Genomic DNA, 15,020 nt, shown 5'->3' with positions numbered 1-15,020 from the left:
AGGGAGACAGCTCTTTTCATAGTGTTTCAGAAGATTTCTATTCAGAAAGTATGGTGTATATTTAACTAGAATGTTTAAGCTTTGATACCGACAATACAGGATGATGTTATATTGTTGAAACAGTCAGAATCTTTTAATTCCAGTATAGGACAATTCGAAGTTTTGTACTCTTATAGCCAGAAACACCAAAACACCAAGCGTCTGTTACTATATTACAAACTTACTTCTGGACACATAGGATCGGCGTCCTGTAAAGTAACCATATAGAATATGAAGACACGTTTACATTAATCAATATTTCAAACCATACATCACATCCACTTGAATTAAGGGTATTTAACGCCATTCTTTCTGTCATTTTAATTCCATGAAATAAGCATAATTCCATATCTATCAAAGAAGCAAATGGCTGTTTAGCTTCTTAGGTGACTTTAGGCAATGTTTATTCTTTCATTATGTAACTGAAACCTCAAAGGTAATGTCAGCTGATCTGTACATATTAAATTTATTTTCGGGTATCAGGTTTCGAATGTGTACACTGTTTCTCCTCAGCAGTTTATATAAGTACAGTTTGGAAGGTTAGAGAAATACAGACAGTGATAACATGCAATGTATATGCTTGCATTCTTAATTATGCTCTACAGTTAAAGATGTTTACTTTAGGTTATCAAAGATAGATCAAAATTGTTCTCCTATAATGCAGGTACAACACTGCGGTTAAATGCCATGACATTATACTTCCACACGTCACATTACCTAGAAGATGTATTTTAAGTTGAGATTCCTACTATACAATGTACATATCAACGTGAGATGACAAGTGATTGTTATTGCTATTTCGGAAACTTACTTCTGGACACATAGGATCGGCGTCCTGTAAAGTAATCATGTAGAGCATGAATAACAATCTTGTTTAGTCAATACATAAAAGCATACATGATATTCGCTTCCATTCTGATTATTTAACACACGTGCTTCTGTCATTTCCTTTCCATCGAATCAGGTTTGATATACCAGCATTAAGAGCAGTAAATAAACATATAATCTTCACTACACTAAGCATTGCTCATTGAATAGGGAGACAGCTCTTTTCATAGTATTTCAGAAGATTTCTATTCAGAAAGTATGGTGTATATTTAACTAGAATGTTTAAGCTTTGATACCGACAATACAGGATGATGTTATATTGTTGAAACAGTCAGAATCTTTTAATTCCAGTATAGGACAATTCGAAGTTTTGTACTCTTATAGCCAGAAACACCAAAACACCAAGCGTCTGTTACTATATTACAAACTTACTTCTGGACACATAGGATCGGCGTCCTGTAAAGTAACCATATAGAATATGAAGACACGTTTACATTAATCAATATTTCAAACCATACATCACATCCACTTGAATTAAGGGTATTTAACGCCATTCTTTCTGTCATTTTAATTCCATGAAATAAGCATAATTCCATATCTATCAAAGAAGCAAATGGCTGTTTAGCTTCTTAGCTGACTTTAAGCAATGTTTATTCTTTCATTATGTAACTGAAACCTCAAAGGTAATGTGAGCTGATCTGTACATATTAAATTTATTTTCGGGTATCAGGTTTCCAATGTGTACACTGTTTCTCCTCAGCAGTTTGGATTAGTGCAGTTTGGAAGGTTAGAGAAATACAGACAGTGATAACATGCAATGTATATGCTTGCATTCTTAATTATGCTCTACAGTTAAAGATGTTTGCTTTAGGTTATCAATGATAGATCAAAATTGTTCTCCTATAATGCAGGTACAACACTGCGGTTAAATGCCATGACATTCTACTTCCACACGTCACATTACCTAGAAGATATATTTTAAGTTGAGATTCCTACTATACAATGTACATATCAACGTGAGATGACAAGTGATTGTTATTGCTATTTCGGAAACTTACTTCTGGACACATAGGATCGGCGTCCTGTAAAGTAATCATGTAGAGCATGAATAACAATCTTGTTTAGTCAATACATAAAAGCATACATGATATTCGCTTCCATTCTGATTATTTAACACACGTGCTTCTGTCATTTCTTTTCCATCGAATCAGGTTTGATATACCAGCATTAAGAGCAGTAAATAAACATATAATCTTCACTACACTAAGCATTGCTCATTGATAAGGGAGACAGCTCTTTTCATAGTATTTCAGAAGATTTCTATTCAGAAAGTATGGTGTATATTTAACTAGAATGTTTAAGCTTTGATACCGACAATACAGGATGATGTTATATTGTTGAAACAGTCAGAATCTTTTAATTCCAGTATAGGACAATTCGAAGTTTTGTACTCTTATAGCCAGAAACACCAAAACACCAAGCGTCTGTTACTATATTACAAACTTACTTCTGGACACATAGGATCGGCGTCCTGTAAAGTAACCATATAGAATATGAACAAGCTTCCACCTTAATCAGTATTTCAAACCATACATTACATCCACTTCCATTACAGGTATTTAACGCCATTCTTTCTGTCATTGAAATTCCATGAAATAAGCATAATTCCATATCTATCAAAGAAGCAAATAGCGGTTTAGCTTCTTAGGTGACTTCAAGCAATGTTTATTCTTTCATTATGTAACTGAAGCCTCAAAGGTAATGTCAGCTGATCTGTACATATTAAATTTATTTTCGGGTATCAGGTTTCGAATGTGTACACTGTTTCTCCTCAGCAGTTTATATAAGTACAGTTTGGAAGGTTAGAGAAATACAGACAGTGATAACATGCAAGTTACATGCTTACAGTGTTAGTTATGCTTTACAGTTAAAGATGTTTACTTTAGGTTATCAATGATAGATCAAAATTGTTCTCCTATAATGCAGGTACAACACTGCGGTTAAATGCCATGACATTCTACTTCCACATGTCACATTACCTAGAAGATATATTTTAAGTTGAGATTCCTACTATACAATGTGCATATTTGAGAATGTTTAATGGAAGGCTTTGTCGTCAAGACAACTGAAGTCTTTTATTCCACTGTAGGAAAATTCTAGACTTTCATGCTTTACATATCAACGTGAGACGACAAGTGGTTTTTATTTCTATTTCGGAAACTTACTTCTGGACACATAGGATCGGCGTCCTGTAAAGTAGTAAAGTAGATTATGAATAACAGCCTCGTTTAGTCAATACATAAAACCATACATAATACTCGCTTCCATTCTGGATATTTAACATAGTTCCTCCACCAATTCATTTCCATCGAATCAGGCTTGATATACCAGCATTAAGAGCAGTAAATAAACATATAGTCTTCACTACACTAATCATTACGCTCCTTTGATAGTATTTCATGAGATTTGATGGATCAGTTTTGTTCTTTTTTGTGCAGATACAGTTTTGCTGAAGAAGCAAAGACTTTGTATTTCCATATGTCACATTCTGCACAAAACACATTTTAGGTTAAGATTCCCACAATACGTTGTGAATGTTTGATATTGTTAACAATAGGAAATCTCTGCCTTAAAGACAACAGAAGTCTTTAATTCTAGTGTATGAAAATTCTGTTCTTTCATGCTTTATATATCAACTTGAGAAGGGAAATGGCTTTTATTCCTAGGAAATGCAACTTTAAGGTTAGATTCCTATTATACATGATGATGTTATATTACTGCACCAACCTGAATATAAGAGAAGGCTTTAATTCCAGTATGTCACATAATTCACAATTCCATCAATATGAAATAGCTGGGTTTTTTTATAGTTCTCTCTCTTACGTCTAGACACATATGATCGTTGTCGCCATGTAAAGTAATACTATGAAACATTAACGCTGATATTTACAAATGATAATGGCCATGAAAGGTCTGTGTCATTTGTTATTTTTCTATATTCAACTTTATGCTAATAATATCACCTGCCTGAGTAGTTACAGATCAGTTGAGAAGCATTTGAATTTCATTAAATCTTATAATTTCATTCTCAAAGTCAGCGAGGGAATGAGTTAGTTTCAATCAATATTCCAGCTATTTTCGACGGAGGTCTGTAAATATTCGATACATACCTAGATGCTAACGTTGTTTTATAATAATTTTAATAAAAAACATTACTTTTACTTATTTCATCGCTTTTGGTTACTTCTACCGGCTACTATATTACGGATACCAATACCATTTGAAACAGGCGTCTCCAGACACTACAGATAGTGTGCAAAGAACAAAAAATGGCCGCCATGAAATAATAAAAGCGTTATACCCCCTTTCCAGAATCCAAGCACGTTTAATAACCCACAAGCAGATACACATTTATATGTTAAGCATTACGATACTGCATAAACTAGAGTGACAATATCACACATGAGTTGGCGACAAGGTTGGATCTAAAGCCACCCTGTGAGTGAGTGAGAGTGTGTTTAGTTTTAAGCTGCTTTTTCGCAATATTCCAGCAATGTCACGGCGGGGGACACCAGAAAATGGGCTTCACACATTGTACCCAAGTGGGTAATCGAACCTGCGTCTTCGGCGTGACGAGCGAACGCTTTAACCACTAGACTACCCCACCGCCCCTCCACCCTGTGAATAGTATTTCAGTTATGTTATAGGATTAAAGCCCGGCTTGATGCAGGTCATAAACATTTTCCCCTTTAGTGAAACGGTTCGTTCCCATAACGCAGACCTCCCCGAAAAACAGATAAAAATAGCACACTGTTTACTTGGGTGATGCTGCTCACCCCTAATTAATGAATGACCATATTCTCACAAATATGGGGAAAAACAAGGGACTATGTGGACATCCTTATCTAACACCAGCCAAGCAATCAAAATAATGGATACCATTTGCTTTAAGCATATCTTTTCTATTCCCATTACCTTTTCTATCCCTCCACCCCCACCCACCTTGGTATTCGACAATTACACCTTCATTCTCGACAAAGGTATTAATAGTCTTGTTTATGACAAGGTGTATATAAATTACGCAAAGTAGCTGGGAAATGACCTTTATACGATGTTTGTGAAAACAACACAGCAAGTTAGGGCGTAAATATTTCTCCTTAATTGTATCTTTCTTGAAAATTCTGTTGGAATACCGTCGTCTCGTAGTGACTTCTTCAGCTTAGCATCGTCTATTGCAGTTATAATCGCTGCAATTGTAAAACTCACAACAAAATTCCCACTCCTGGTCACAGCCATCACGTAACACAGGATTTCATGAATCTTTAAAATATGTATGCCATCCTTCTGGTAAAATATTATTCTTATCACATCGCCTAGATGAGCATTTCGTTACAAGTTTTAAATATTATTAATTAAATAGATATTGACGGAAAAGGATCACTTGCTACATTGCGTTTTGGGAGGTCTGCGTTTTGGGAAGGTACTAAACCACGGGTATGGTGCCCGTAAACCCCGACACATAATTAGGAAGGACTGGAATTCAACCCGCAATCATAGGTTGCCGGTGTTCTTATCTCTACATGAACGAATACATGTATTACACGTTAATACTATCCCCGGTTGACTGAAAGGGTTTTAGTTATCACAAAACGTTTGAGTTTTAACAAGACTTGTTATACGAATCTTTATCTATGGTCATCAGATATAGCAGGTTATAATGTTCTATTCTTAAGTGACCGATTACGTTTTCAGGGTTATAGTCATATATGTCCTTACGTGCACTCTGGTGTCCAGAAGCTAAAAAATATGAATAAAAGGATTTAATTATGTGTGTCGCATCCTTCAAAAGCAACTGCACACATTCATATGCATTCAACAAAACACTATGAAACGTAAACGCCAACACATTCCATGATACACTGCATCTGTCAACTCTGTAAGAGAACGAGTAAGAAAACATCAATACTTACTGTGCTACATAAATCTACTATTTCTAAATCTTACTGTAAGATAAATTTTCATCTCAATAATTGCAGCAGTGATCCAGAAAACGCTCGAAATAAATGAGATATTAATGGAAGTAAATAACAAAATCATGCGGTGCGATAATGTAATATTACCAAGTATTCAAGTGTTCTGTTGGTTATTTCCACGTGGTTTTGTCTGAGTCAAAGCTATGTCTGAAAACTCCTCCATTGACTGCTGTGTCCAATGCATATTCACCAAATGTCATGAGAAAGATTACTGCTTCTTATAAAAGTAGTAAGTAAACTAAACGACAAAACCACTGGGCCTCCTTTCACGAAGCAACCTTTGCTATGGTTAAGTTTAACTCCCATTCTTTAACAGTGAGGTTACCTTTGAAGCTTACGATCACCTTGATGCATTGTGAAAGGAGACCCTGATTTATACACTCCAGAAATCAGATGACAAGACCTGATATGTGCTGGCCATGAAACCCGTGGTCAAATCAAACACATTGTTAGACAATGTAATTCACAGAATCTAAGTAAAATATGTCCAGGTATTATTTCTTGTCTAATAAATAACGATGTTACACGTTAAAAAACACGTTCGCACATGCTATCTATATTTCGAGTCAGGGTTTACCTGAATGACAAGACATAACACCTGGGTATAATGAATTCACTAAATAAATTGACTGACAAAACTACAATGAATGTACGATGAAGTTGCAATCCTTCCCCCATCATGTTACGTAGATGAATGTAATAGGCAAATACTTACATCCCACGGATTTTCCTTTGGAGGTTCCTTCAGTAAAAGAAATTATAGAATTATTATACTTCACTCATCTATAAATATAGATGATTATGTGCAAATATTTGGCAATATTTCTGAAAGTTGTATTGGTTGTAATAACATTTCAGATATGTCATAAATCTTGAACATAATGTTTGCATTTACAACTTAAAACTTATACATTTATATATTATTGTGAATATGTGAAATGATTGGAAAGGTACTTACTTTTGGTGACTGAAAAGCAGATACAGATACACGTATTAGTATAGTTGAAACATGATATTAAAAGCACAGTTAAATAAACTGTGATTGGATAGTAATGATTATATTTTCACAAAATTGAAGTACATAAGTTATATGTATAGATATATTTATGATCATAATATAGGATATGATCAAAAGAATGCAATAGATTCCCTGCAGAAACGTTGAGTTGCTAACGCATTCAAATGTACAGACAACATAACTGTGTATACTCATACCTTCAAAGTGCACTCTCACGTCGTTGGCGATGGTTAAATGGTTGTCACAAGAAGGAAGTCAGAGCGCTATGTTACTGTATTCAACGTTAGCCGCAGCTTTAACAGCTGCTACTAATGCCGATTGCAAACACAGTCGGGGAATACTTATAACATGCAGTGAATGTGTGTTCTGACGGAACATTCTGAATAAATCATAACAAACCGACTGGTAATTTGAAGGACAATCATCCGTCTACATGGCAGTATTCAATAGATAGACTGGTACGTTTAATACGGATAATGCTGCACATAGCCACGCGTGTCCAACTGCCTTTACGTAATGATCAAAACGTTCACCTTAGTTACTCAATGTTCCAAGCGCGTAAACGTCAGCGTGAAAGTATCGAAACATACATATATATCACCTCGCAACTAATAGTCTCACGAATGTATGCCTTCTTAAGGTCAGTTATAAATTACCATTTCGTTACGGAAGGACCAGCACATTAAAGAGTTTAGATTTCTCAGTACAAACTAGTGGTTCCACGTATGTATATGCTTTTGTAATTAAAATGCAATGTATTTTCTTTATAAATATTCTGCGTCTGAAAATAGAAAACATTGTACATAAATCACCAGTGCTCTTCTGAATGCAACACGTGAGAAATAATAGGATACAGGTGAATATCGGTAAAGGATTTGCCTCATCATTCCACGGTGACAGCGAAAACACTGCTATGAGCATAATGTTATGAAATGGATGTTATCTCACACGCTAAAATATTGCTGGGAGCGGCGTAAAAGTATGCTCACTTACACATGAAAAACAAACACGTTTGAACTGTCCATTTTAATAGGTATTAAGGTAAAAAGGTAAAATTACACTTGATTGATTTTTAATTTCAAACTGATATAGATCTTTATTGGGTTAGGTGGACATTGTACAAAACTGTTTAAGAAACCACCAAAACAACTGAAATTTTTGTACAGATTGTCTAACATATTTTATCTTAAAGATTAAGCAGGAAGAACCACTATCTAATATATTAAATGTCATAATAATGTTATAGAGGCCGAATATCATTTCATTCTTGAATGTGTAGTATATAATATTATTCGTAAAATATATATTAAAAACTATTTCGTCACATTTTATTCTTCATTGAATTGTTATAAGGAAATTGTAATTGAAAATGTGGCGGGTTTTATTTATCATGCCATGGTGATGAGAAAATTGTATCTATCAAATGTACTATAGGTCTGTGGCCTACCCAGTACTGAAAAAATCATTGATTGATTGAACATTGTATATAGAAAATAAATTTATAAGTACTTTTTCGAAGGAGATGCCATTTATCTGATGTAGTTTCGATATTAATACTTCGAAGTTCAACTTTGACCTTTATATTGCAATGTATTGGAACTGTTTAAAAACATTTGAAGACATTTATGCTCAGTTTGCCTGTAACACAAAAACTGTCAAACCATCTACTATAATTTTCGTCTAACACATACCGCACGCCCCACCCACTTTTCACTTCCCTACACGACTACCTCCTTTTCTTTGCCGTTTTCTTTGTTTCTTGTTCTTACGCCGACTCTTCCTCCGCTTTCGTCTTTTTCTTCGTCTCTTTTTGCCCCCGCGTCTACGTTTACGACCCCTGTTGCGCCTACGTCTATTCTTGCCGCGTTTTCTCCTTCTTCCTCCGCGTCTATTCTTCTGCCTTCTTCTCCTTCCTTTGTTCCGTCTTCTTCTTCCTTTGTTCCGTCTTCTTCTTCCTTTGTTCCGCCTTCTTTTCCTTCCTTTGTTCCGTCTTCTTCTTCCTTTGTTCCGCCTTTTTTTCCTTCCTTTGTTCCGTCTTCTTCCTTTGTTCCGTCTTCTTCTTCTTCTTCCTTTGTTCCGTCTTCTTCTTCTTCCTTTGTTCCGTCTTCTTTTTCTTCCTTTGTTCCGCCTTCTTCTCCTTCCTTTGTTCCGTCTTCGCGTTTTGTTACGCTTGCGGTTTCGTCTGTTTCTTTTTCTTCCCCTACTTCGACGGGCATTGCCTGAAATAAAATGAAAAGAGGGCCATCTATTAACAATTTATGTAATAGAGATATATGTGGTTATGGATGCATGTTAGTGTTGTAACCGAGGAAAATAAACATCTAAAATTGGTAAACCGGCGAAAATAGCTTCTGAAGTTTCGCTTTGATATCATGATGGACGAGCACGTATATACCCTTACGAATTTCGAACGCTTTGCGGATCGAGGTCTTGATAACTTTGCTGACTCAGCAATACATTTGTGATAAATATGATGCAATGTGTAAGATTCTTTTCAGGTATATTCTTGGAGATATATGTGGTAAGGTGTATAGGCGAAAGACAAAGAAAGATTCTGACATAGTATAAAGAAGAGTTACAATACCCCAATTAGTGTTGAAAAGGGTGAGCTAAACCCACGGATGATAACAATTGAGGAATAAATATCAGTTTATTACAGCTGTCATGATAAGAATTTGCTTTTAATCCAAAATACACGCAATGAGCTAAATTAAGCACACCGTGGCAAATCTCATGATTGAATGAGTCCCGATTCTAACCCTTTGGAGCATATATGTGACATTATGGGTCACATCATCCTCCTCTACAGAACCTGGAGGTAGACTACCCCATTTGAGGATCATTAGGCTGCAGTAGTGGTTGTCATAAAGGTGATGTGTGTGTGTGCATGTGTGTGCGTGTGTGTGTGTTTATGAGTCAAAGGATCATACAGGCCAGAAATACTCATTTTTTCCAAGTTTTATGTACATGTTGATTATCTATTATTGCAAAATACAGGAGTTACATAAAGTCTTTGTGTTTATCCAATACGAATAACATTAGATTTATCGTTCAGTTGTGAAATCGCATCCGATATAATTCAGATCCCGTTTGCGTCAAATTTGAAATGACTTTCACTTTCCTGTTAAAGATTCTATGGCAGCAGTTATTGGAACTGAGTCATGTAACTCTGATCAAACGCTTGTCACTTTTTGACGCGCTTTGAATTCCTCGTGGAGGAGTTAAACATACCTGTTCGATTTCTGTATATCTTCTTAGCCTCGACACGACCTGAAAATATTAAATTAATCGAAATCACGCCGTTCAAAGTCGTTGAGAAATTCGAGGAAAATAATGTATGAGCATAGTATTTCTTTATTCCAAAGAGGGAAGCCAACTATAAACTAAGGGTAAGGCTGCCTTTAACGAGAATTCTTCTGTTCCATAAACCATTAATCATCAATTATCATTAATCGCAGATATACGTCTTGGCTGCCTCAATTCTATGTAGTCTTTTAATTTTCCCATGCAGAAGTTGTTACATATTTCGGGTGGTTAAAGCAAGCTCATATATGCAGCTCGTTCAGCTAGACCTGATCTACTGTACATATGCATGATCCGCAAACGGCAGGTCGAGATATCTTCATTAAACAGGGGAACCGAGAATGTTATTAATTTTGCGTTTGTAGGAAGCATGCAAACATCGGAAACATTAAACCATTAGTAACTTCTTGTTTAAAAATGTTAGAATATTGCTGACGATTTCTCGACACTAAGATGCCAGACGACGACACTGTCTCGGAAGTTCCGACATGCTGACAAAAGTGAAGCCTTCACAATAATATACCCAACCAGTTGTGACATGGTAACGCAATGTATTTAAGTATTCACTTGATCAGATCAAGCGGACCAAGCTCTAGTTCAGCAATATCGTGGCCTCATGCAGAAGATATTACATATTTTGGATGGTTAAAAGCAAGTTCATATACAGTGCATCAGTATTCTGGCCTCATGCAGAAGGTATTACATATTTTGGATGGTTGAAAGCAAGTTCATATACAGTGCATCAGTATTCTGGCCTCATGCAGAAGGTATTACATATTTTGGATGGTTAAAAGCAAGTTCATATACAGTGTATCAGTATTCTGGCCTCATGCAGAAGGTATTACATATTTTGGATGGTTGAAAGCAAGTTCATATACAGTGCATCAGTATTCTGGCCTCATGCAGAAGGTATTACATATTTTGGATGGTTGAAAGCAAGTTCATATACAGAGCATCAGTATTCTGGCCTCATGCAGAAGGTATTACATATTTTGGATGGTTGAAAGCAAGTTCATATACAGTGCATCAGTATTCTGGCCTCATGCAGAAGGTATTACATATTTTGGATGGTTAAAAGCAAGTTCATATACAGTGTATCAGTATTCTGGCCTCATGCAGAAGGTATTACATATTTTGGATGGTTGAAAGCAAGTTCATATACAGTGTATCAGTATTCTGGCCTCATGCAGAAGGTATTACATATTTTGAATGGTTAAAAGCAAGTTCATATACAGTGTATCAGTATTCTGGCCTCATGCAGAAGGTATTACATATTTTGGATGGTTAAAAGCAAGTTCATATACAGTGTATCAGTATTCTGGCCTCATGCAGAAGGTATTACATATTTTGGATGGTTGAAAGCAAGTTCATATACAGTGCATCAGTATTCTGGCCTCATGCAGAAGGTATTACATATTTTGGATGGTTAAAAGCAAGTTCATATACAGTGTATCAGTATTCTGGCCTCATGCAGAAGGTATTACATATTTTGAATGGTTAAAAGCAAGTTCATATACAGTGCATCAGTAATCTGGCCTCATGCAGAAGGTATTACATATTTTGAATGGTTAAAAGCAAGTTCATATACAGTGCATCAGTATTCTGGCCTCATGCAGAAGGTATTACATATTTTGGATGGTTAAAAGCAAGTTCATATACAGTGCATCAGTATTCTGGCCTCATGCAGAAGGTATTACATATTTTGGATGGTTAAAAGCAAGTTCATATACAGTGTATCAGTATTCTGGCCTCATGCAGAAGGTATTACATATTTTGGATGGTTAAAGCAAGTCCATATATAGTTCGGCAACACGATGGTCACAACTAAATTTATTACATATTTTGGATGGCTAAAGCAAGTTCATATTTAGTTCGGCAATATTGTGGCCTAATGCAGAAGGTATCACATATTTTGGATCATTACAGTATTTCAGATGTAGAAGCAGTCGGCATACAGCGAGGGAATTGTGATTAACGCATTCTTACTTCATGCAAGAAACGTTATGATTTGGATAGTATTGTTCATGCATCAAGGACCAATATGATCGCCAAATATCGTTGTGTGTAATGCACTTTATCATATAGAAAGGACAACCAAATCGACCAAACAAATTGCTTAGTGATGTTCATTAACGCACAAAATCAAGATAACGGGGTGTCATCTGAATATTCCGTTCTTTGAACAAGTTGTAGCATCAGTCAAGTGTGGTTAATTAGTGACTTAAGATGTGTCTTGTAACGTCAACATAGTGGATATGAAATTTCTTTTATGACTTGGTTAGTGGACACATCAGTCATATTCATCCACACCTCAGACTTGTTGCTTTCGGAAAGTTTCAAGATAGAAAAACTAGATATGCTGGTCTTATGGGAAAAGGGTCTGTGCTTTTATAGCGTGCTAAACAATTTTATATATACTTATGTTGGGTTAGGCATTTTCGTAAGTAGTGGAGGCCCAAAGCAATATACACTCTTTTCCCCATTCCATGGACACCAATACCGGATTTAAATTTCTTTATAATGGATTTCTTGGCACATAAATATGTTCACTTCCAGACTAATTATATATCTATATGCCAAAGGTGTTTTACAAAAGGTAGGGGAGTCTTGAGTTATGTGTTTCTCGGAAAACACGAGGTAAATTTGAACATACTCACGTAGGTGTGTTTTAGTATAGGACATGCAATTTGTAATTATTTCAGAATAGTAGTTCAGTGCATTATATGTTACATAATGTGTTACAGACATGCGATATATATCATGCAATCATCCTATATCTCTTAACAGGTTTGACATATCATGCAATTTCTCCCATGCATATTTTAGAAATGTTACCTCCTTGGCGTCTTGCCCGAACTCCTGCAGAAAGATTAAGACAGATGTTTACTTTTGTTTCAAAAGGATGAGAAAAACTAAAAGTGATACTTACATCTTGCCCTTTTCTGTTGTCAGATGTTTCCGTTGACACAACTTGCATTGCAGTGTTTCTTCATTTAGTCGTTCCAAGTTTTACTGGTTTGGGGTTCGAATCCCTGGTTTGAATCTTGGTCTGTTATCGGATCCTGTTTCACTGATACAGATTGCAGTGCAGAGCTTCCTCCTTTTGTCGTTCCAAGATCTACTGGTCTGGGTTCGAATCCCTAGTTTGAATCTCGACCGGTTATCGGATTCGTGATCGTGTCACAAACATAGTGAACGTCTTGTCACGATGTACCCGGTGTTCTGCTCAAAGTGGCGTGCATCATCCATGTAATTCACACCCTCTATTGTACTACAAGTCTGAGTGCATGAGACATTCATGAGTCATGAGATTGCAAACAGCGGATATACCTCATTTCCCCTATAGATAATCCGTTTTCAACCAAAATAGATATTCTTGTTAACGTCTTGTTAACGTGAAAATGGAAATTGTAAACCGTTAAACTTATTGTCAAAACACGAACTAATAAATAAAAGGACGTTTTCAGATGTTATTTCAAATGTTCACGTGTGTTATTCACTGGTCCTATTATCTCGTGTTATCGCACCAGAAGAGCACTGTTACAACATCTGATTTAAAAGTACTTCTTACCTGATTTACTCTCGCTCCTGTCTGACTCTGGAATAGAAAAGAGTGTTTTAGTCATAAGACGACAGTATCGATTGCATACATATAAACATGTCTATATCGCTATTAACGGGGACATGATATTGATGCAAAAAAAACCTTGTATTTCTTGTCGGTAATGCGTCGCCTTCATTTAACGTAATTTTCTTCTAATGTCATCGTGGATGCAAACTACAAAAGTGCCCTCATGGAAAGCAGCTCGTTGCATGTTTATTAACTGATTCCTCAGTTCGAAGGGGTTTTTTTCACCTTTGCACCTATACTGACAGCTATGAGGTCACTTGGGTGAATATGGTTTTACGACGCTGTTAGCAATATTCCCGCAGAAGTACGGCGCGGAACGAAAGAAATGTACCCATGTCGGCAATCGAACCCGGGTCTTCAGCGAGACGAACCGACACTTTAACCACTTGGCTACGCTACTTTATGGCCAATAATCATCAGTTTAATAAACATTAAATACCAGTCTCCTGTGTTCCAACAACCGTTGTTTTGCCTGCGGGGGAAATACCAACGTTGACCCCAAACATGTTCAAGTGTGTCTTTAGTACAATGATAATAGTAATTGCAATTTAAAACTGAGGATACTAGTAATTAGTTCTTTCGTATGTTGCTAGCTCTGTCAGAGACGGAGGACATTGAAACCGAAATTTATATTATATCTGTATTAAAAGTTTTAAGCTGTTCTGTTGTGAACAATCTAAACATCTAGTATGTGAAGCTTTTCTCCAACTGCGACAACAGTCTCTGAACACAAAATACCTGGTATTCCCAATTTTGTCAATCCTTAAAAAGCTCTTGTCTACTATCAGTATATGCGACTTTAAGGGCCTTTCTAATTTACTGAATATCATATTTAGCAGATTTTAAAAATGAAATATTATCGCTTTCTTACATCTTACAACCATGTAAACTGATGCCTTGTATGTTATGTAAATGTATGTACGTTTATCTCATGTACTACCGTTGGCGGTTTCTAGAGAATAAAGAGTTCTGGGTTCTGAGTGCTTTTGAGGATCCGTTGACTCTCTTCACACATTGCTAACACATTAGCCAAATACCAGCTGATATAATTTGATGAAATCAGTTTCGAAATAAATCTCTTTTACTGATTAGTTGTTGTACAGCACAGCATAATACGTTTGCCTGCAGCGTAGAAGTCTGTACAATTTGACAACACAAATCTACAGGT

The 15,020-nt window shown here is 36.0% G+C and overlaps 1 protein-coding gene across 1 annotated transcript; it reads right to left on the bottom strand.

Annotated features, from left to right (window-relative positions):
- Nucleotides 1-8,636: 8,636 nt before the first annotated feature.
- LOC137298728 (uncharacterized) lies at nt 8,637-14,358 on the bottom strand. The gene is made up of 4 exons (XM_067831006.1): nt 14,292-14,358; nt 13,793-13,819; nt 9,678-9,730; nt 8,637-9,137 (listed from the first exon to the last, which is right to left on the bottom strand). The coding sequence occupies exons 1-4, from the start codon at nt 14,356-14,358 to the stop codon at nt 8,637-8,639; spliced, it is 648 nt and encodes a 215-aa protein (XP_067687107.1).
- Nucleotides 14,359-15,020: the final 662 nt, after the last annotated feature.

Source organism: Haliotis asinina, chromosome 10 (genome assembly GCF_037392515.1).
Source record: "Haliotis asinina isolate JCU_RB_2024 chromosome 10, JCU_Hal_asi_v2, whole genome shotgun sequence".
Classification (NCBI taxonomy): Eukaryota; Metazoa; Mollusca; class Gastropoda; order Lepetellida; family Haliotidae; genus Haliotis; species Haliotis asinina.
Note: the sequence above shows the minus strand (reverse complement) of the source record. Positions and strands in the feature narration are given on the sequence as shown.

What these genes read in the sequence shown, in the direction of transcription:
- LOC137298728 (XM_067831006.1), bottom strand. Translation starts at nt 14,358, where the DNA reads ATGTTTGGGGTCAACGTTGGTATTTCCCCCGCAGGCAAAACAACGGTT. An exon ending in TGTTGGAACACAGGAGACTG is followed by an intron (nt 13,820 to 14,291) that starts GTATTTAATGTT and finishes TTTCTATTCCAG; the next exon opens with AGTCAGACAGGAGCGAGAGT. An exon ending in CAGGAGCGAGAGTAAATCAG is followed by an intron (nt 9,731 to 13,792) that starts GTAAGAAGTACT and finishes GTCTACCTCCAG; the next exon opens with GTTCTGTAGAGGAGGATGAT.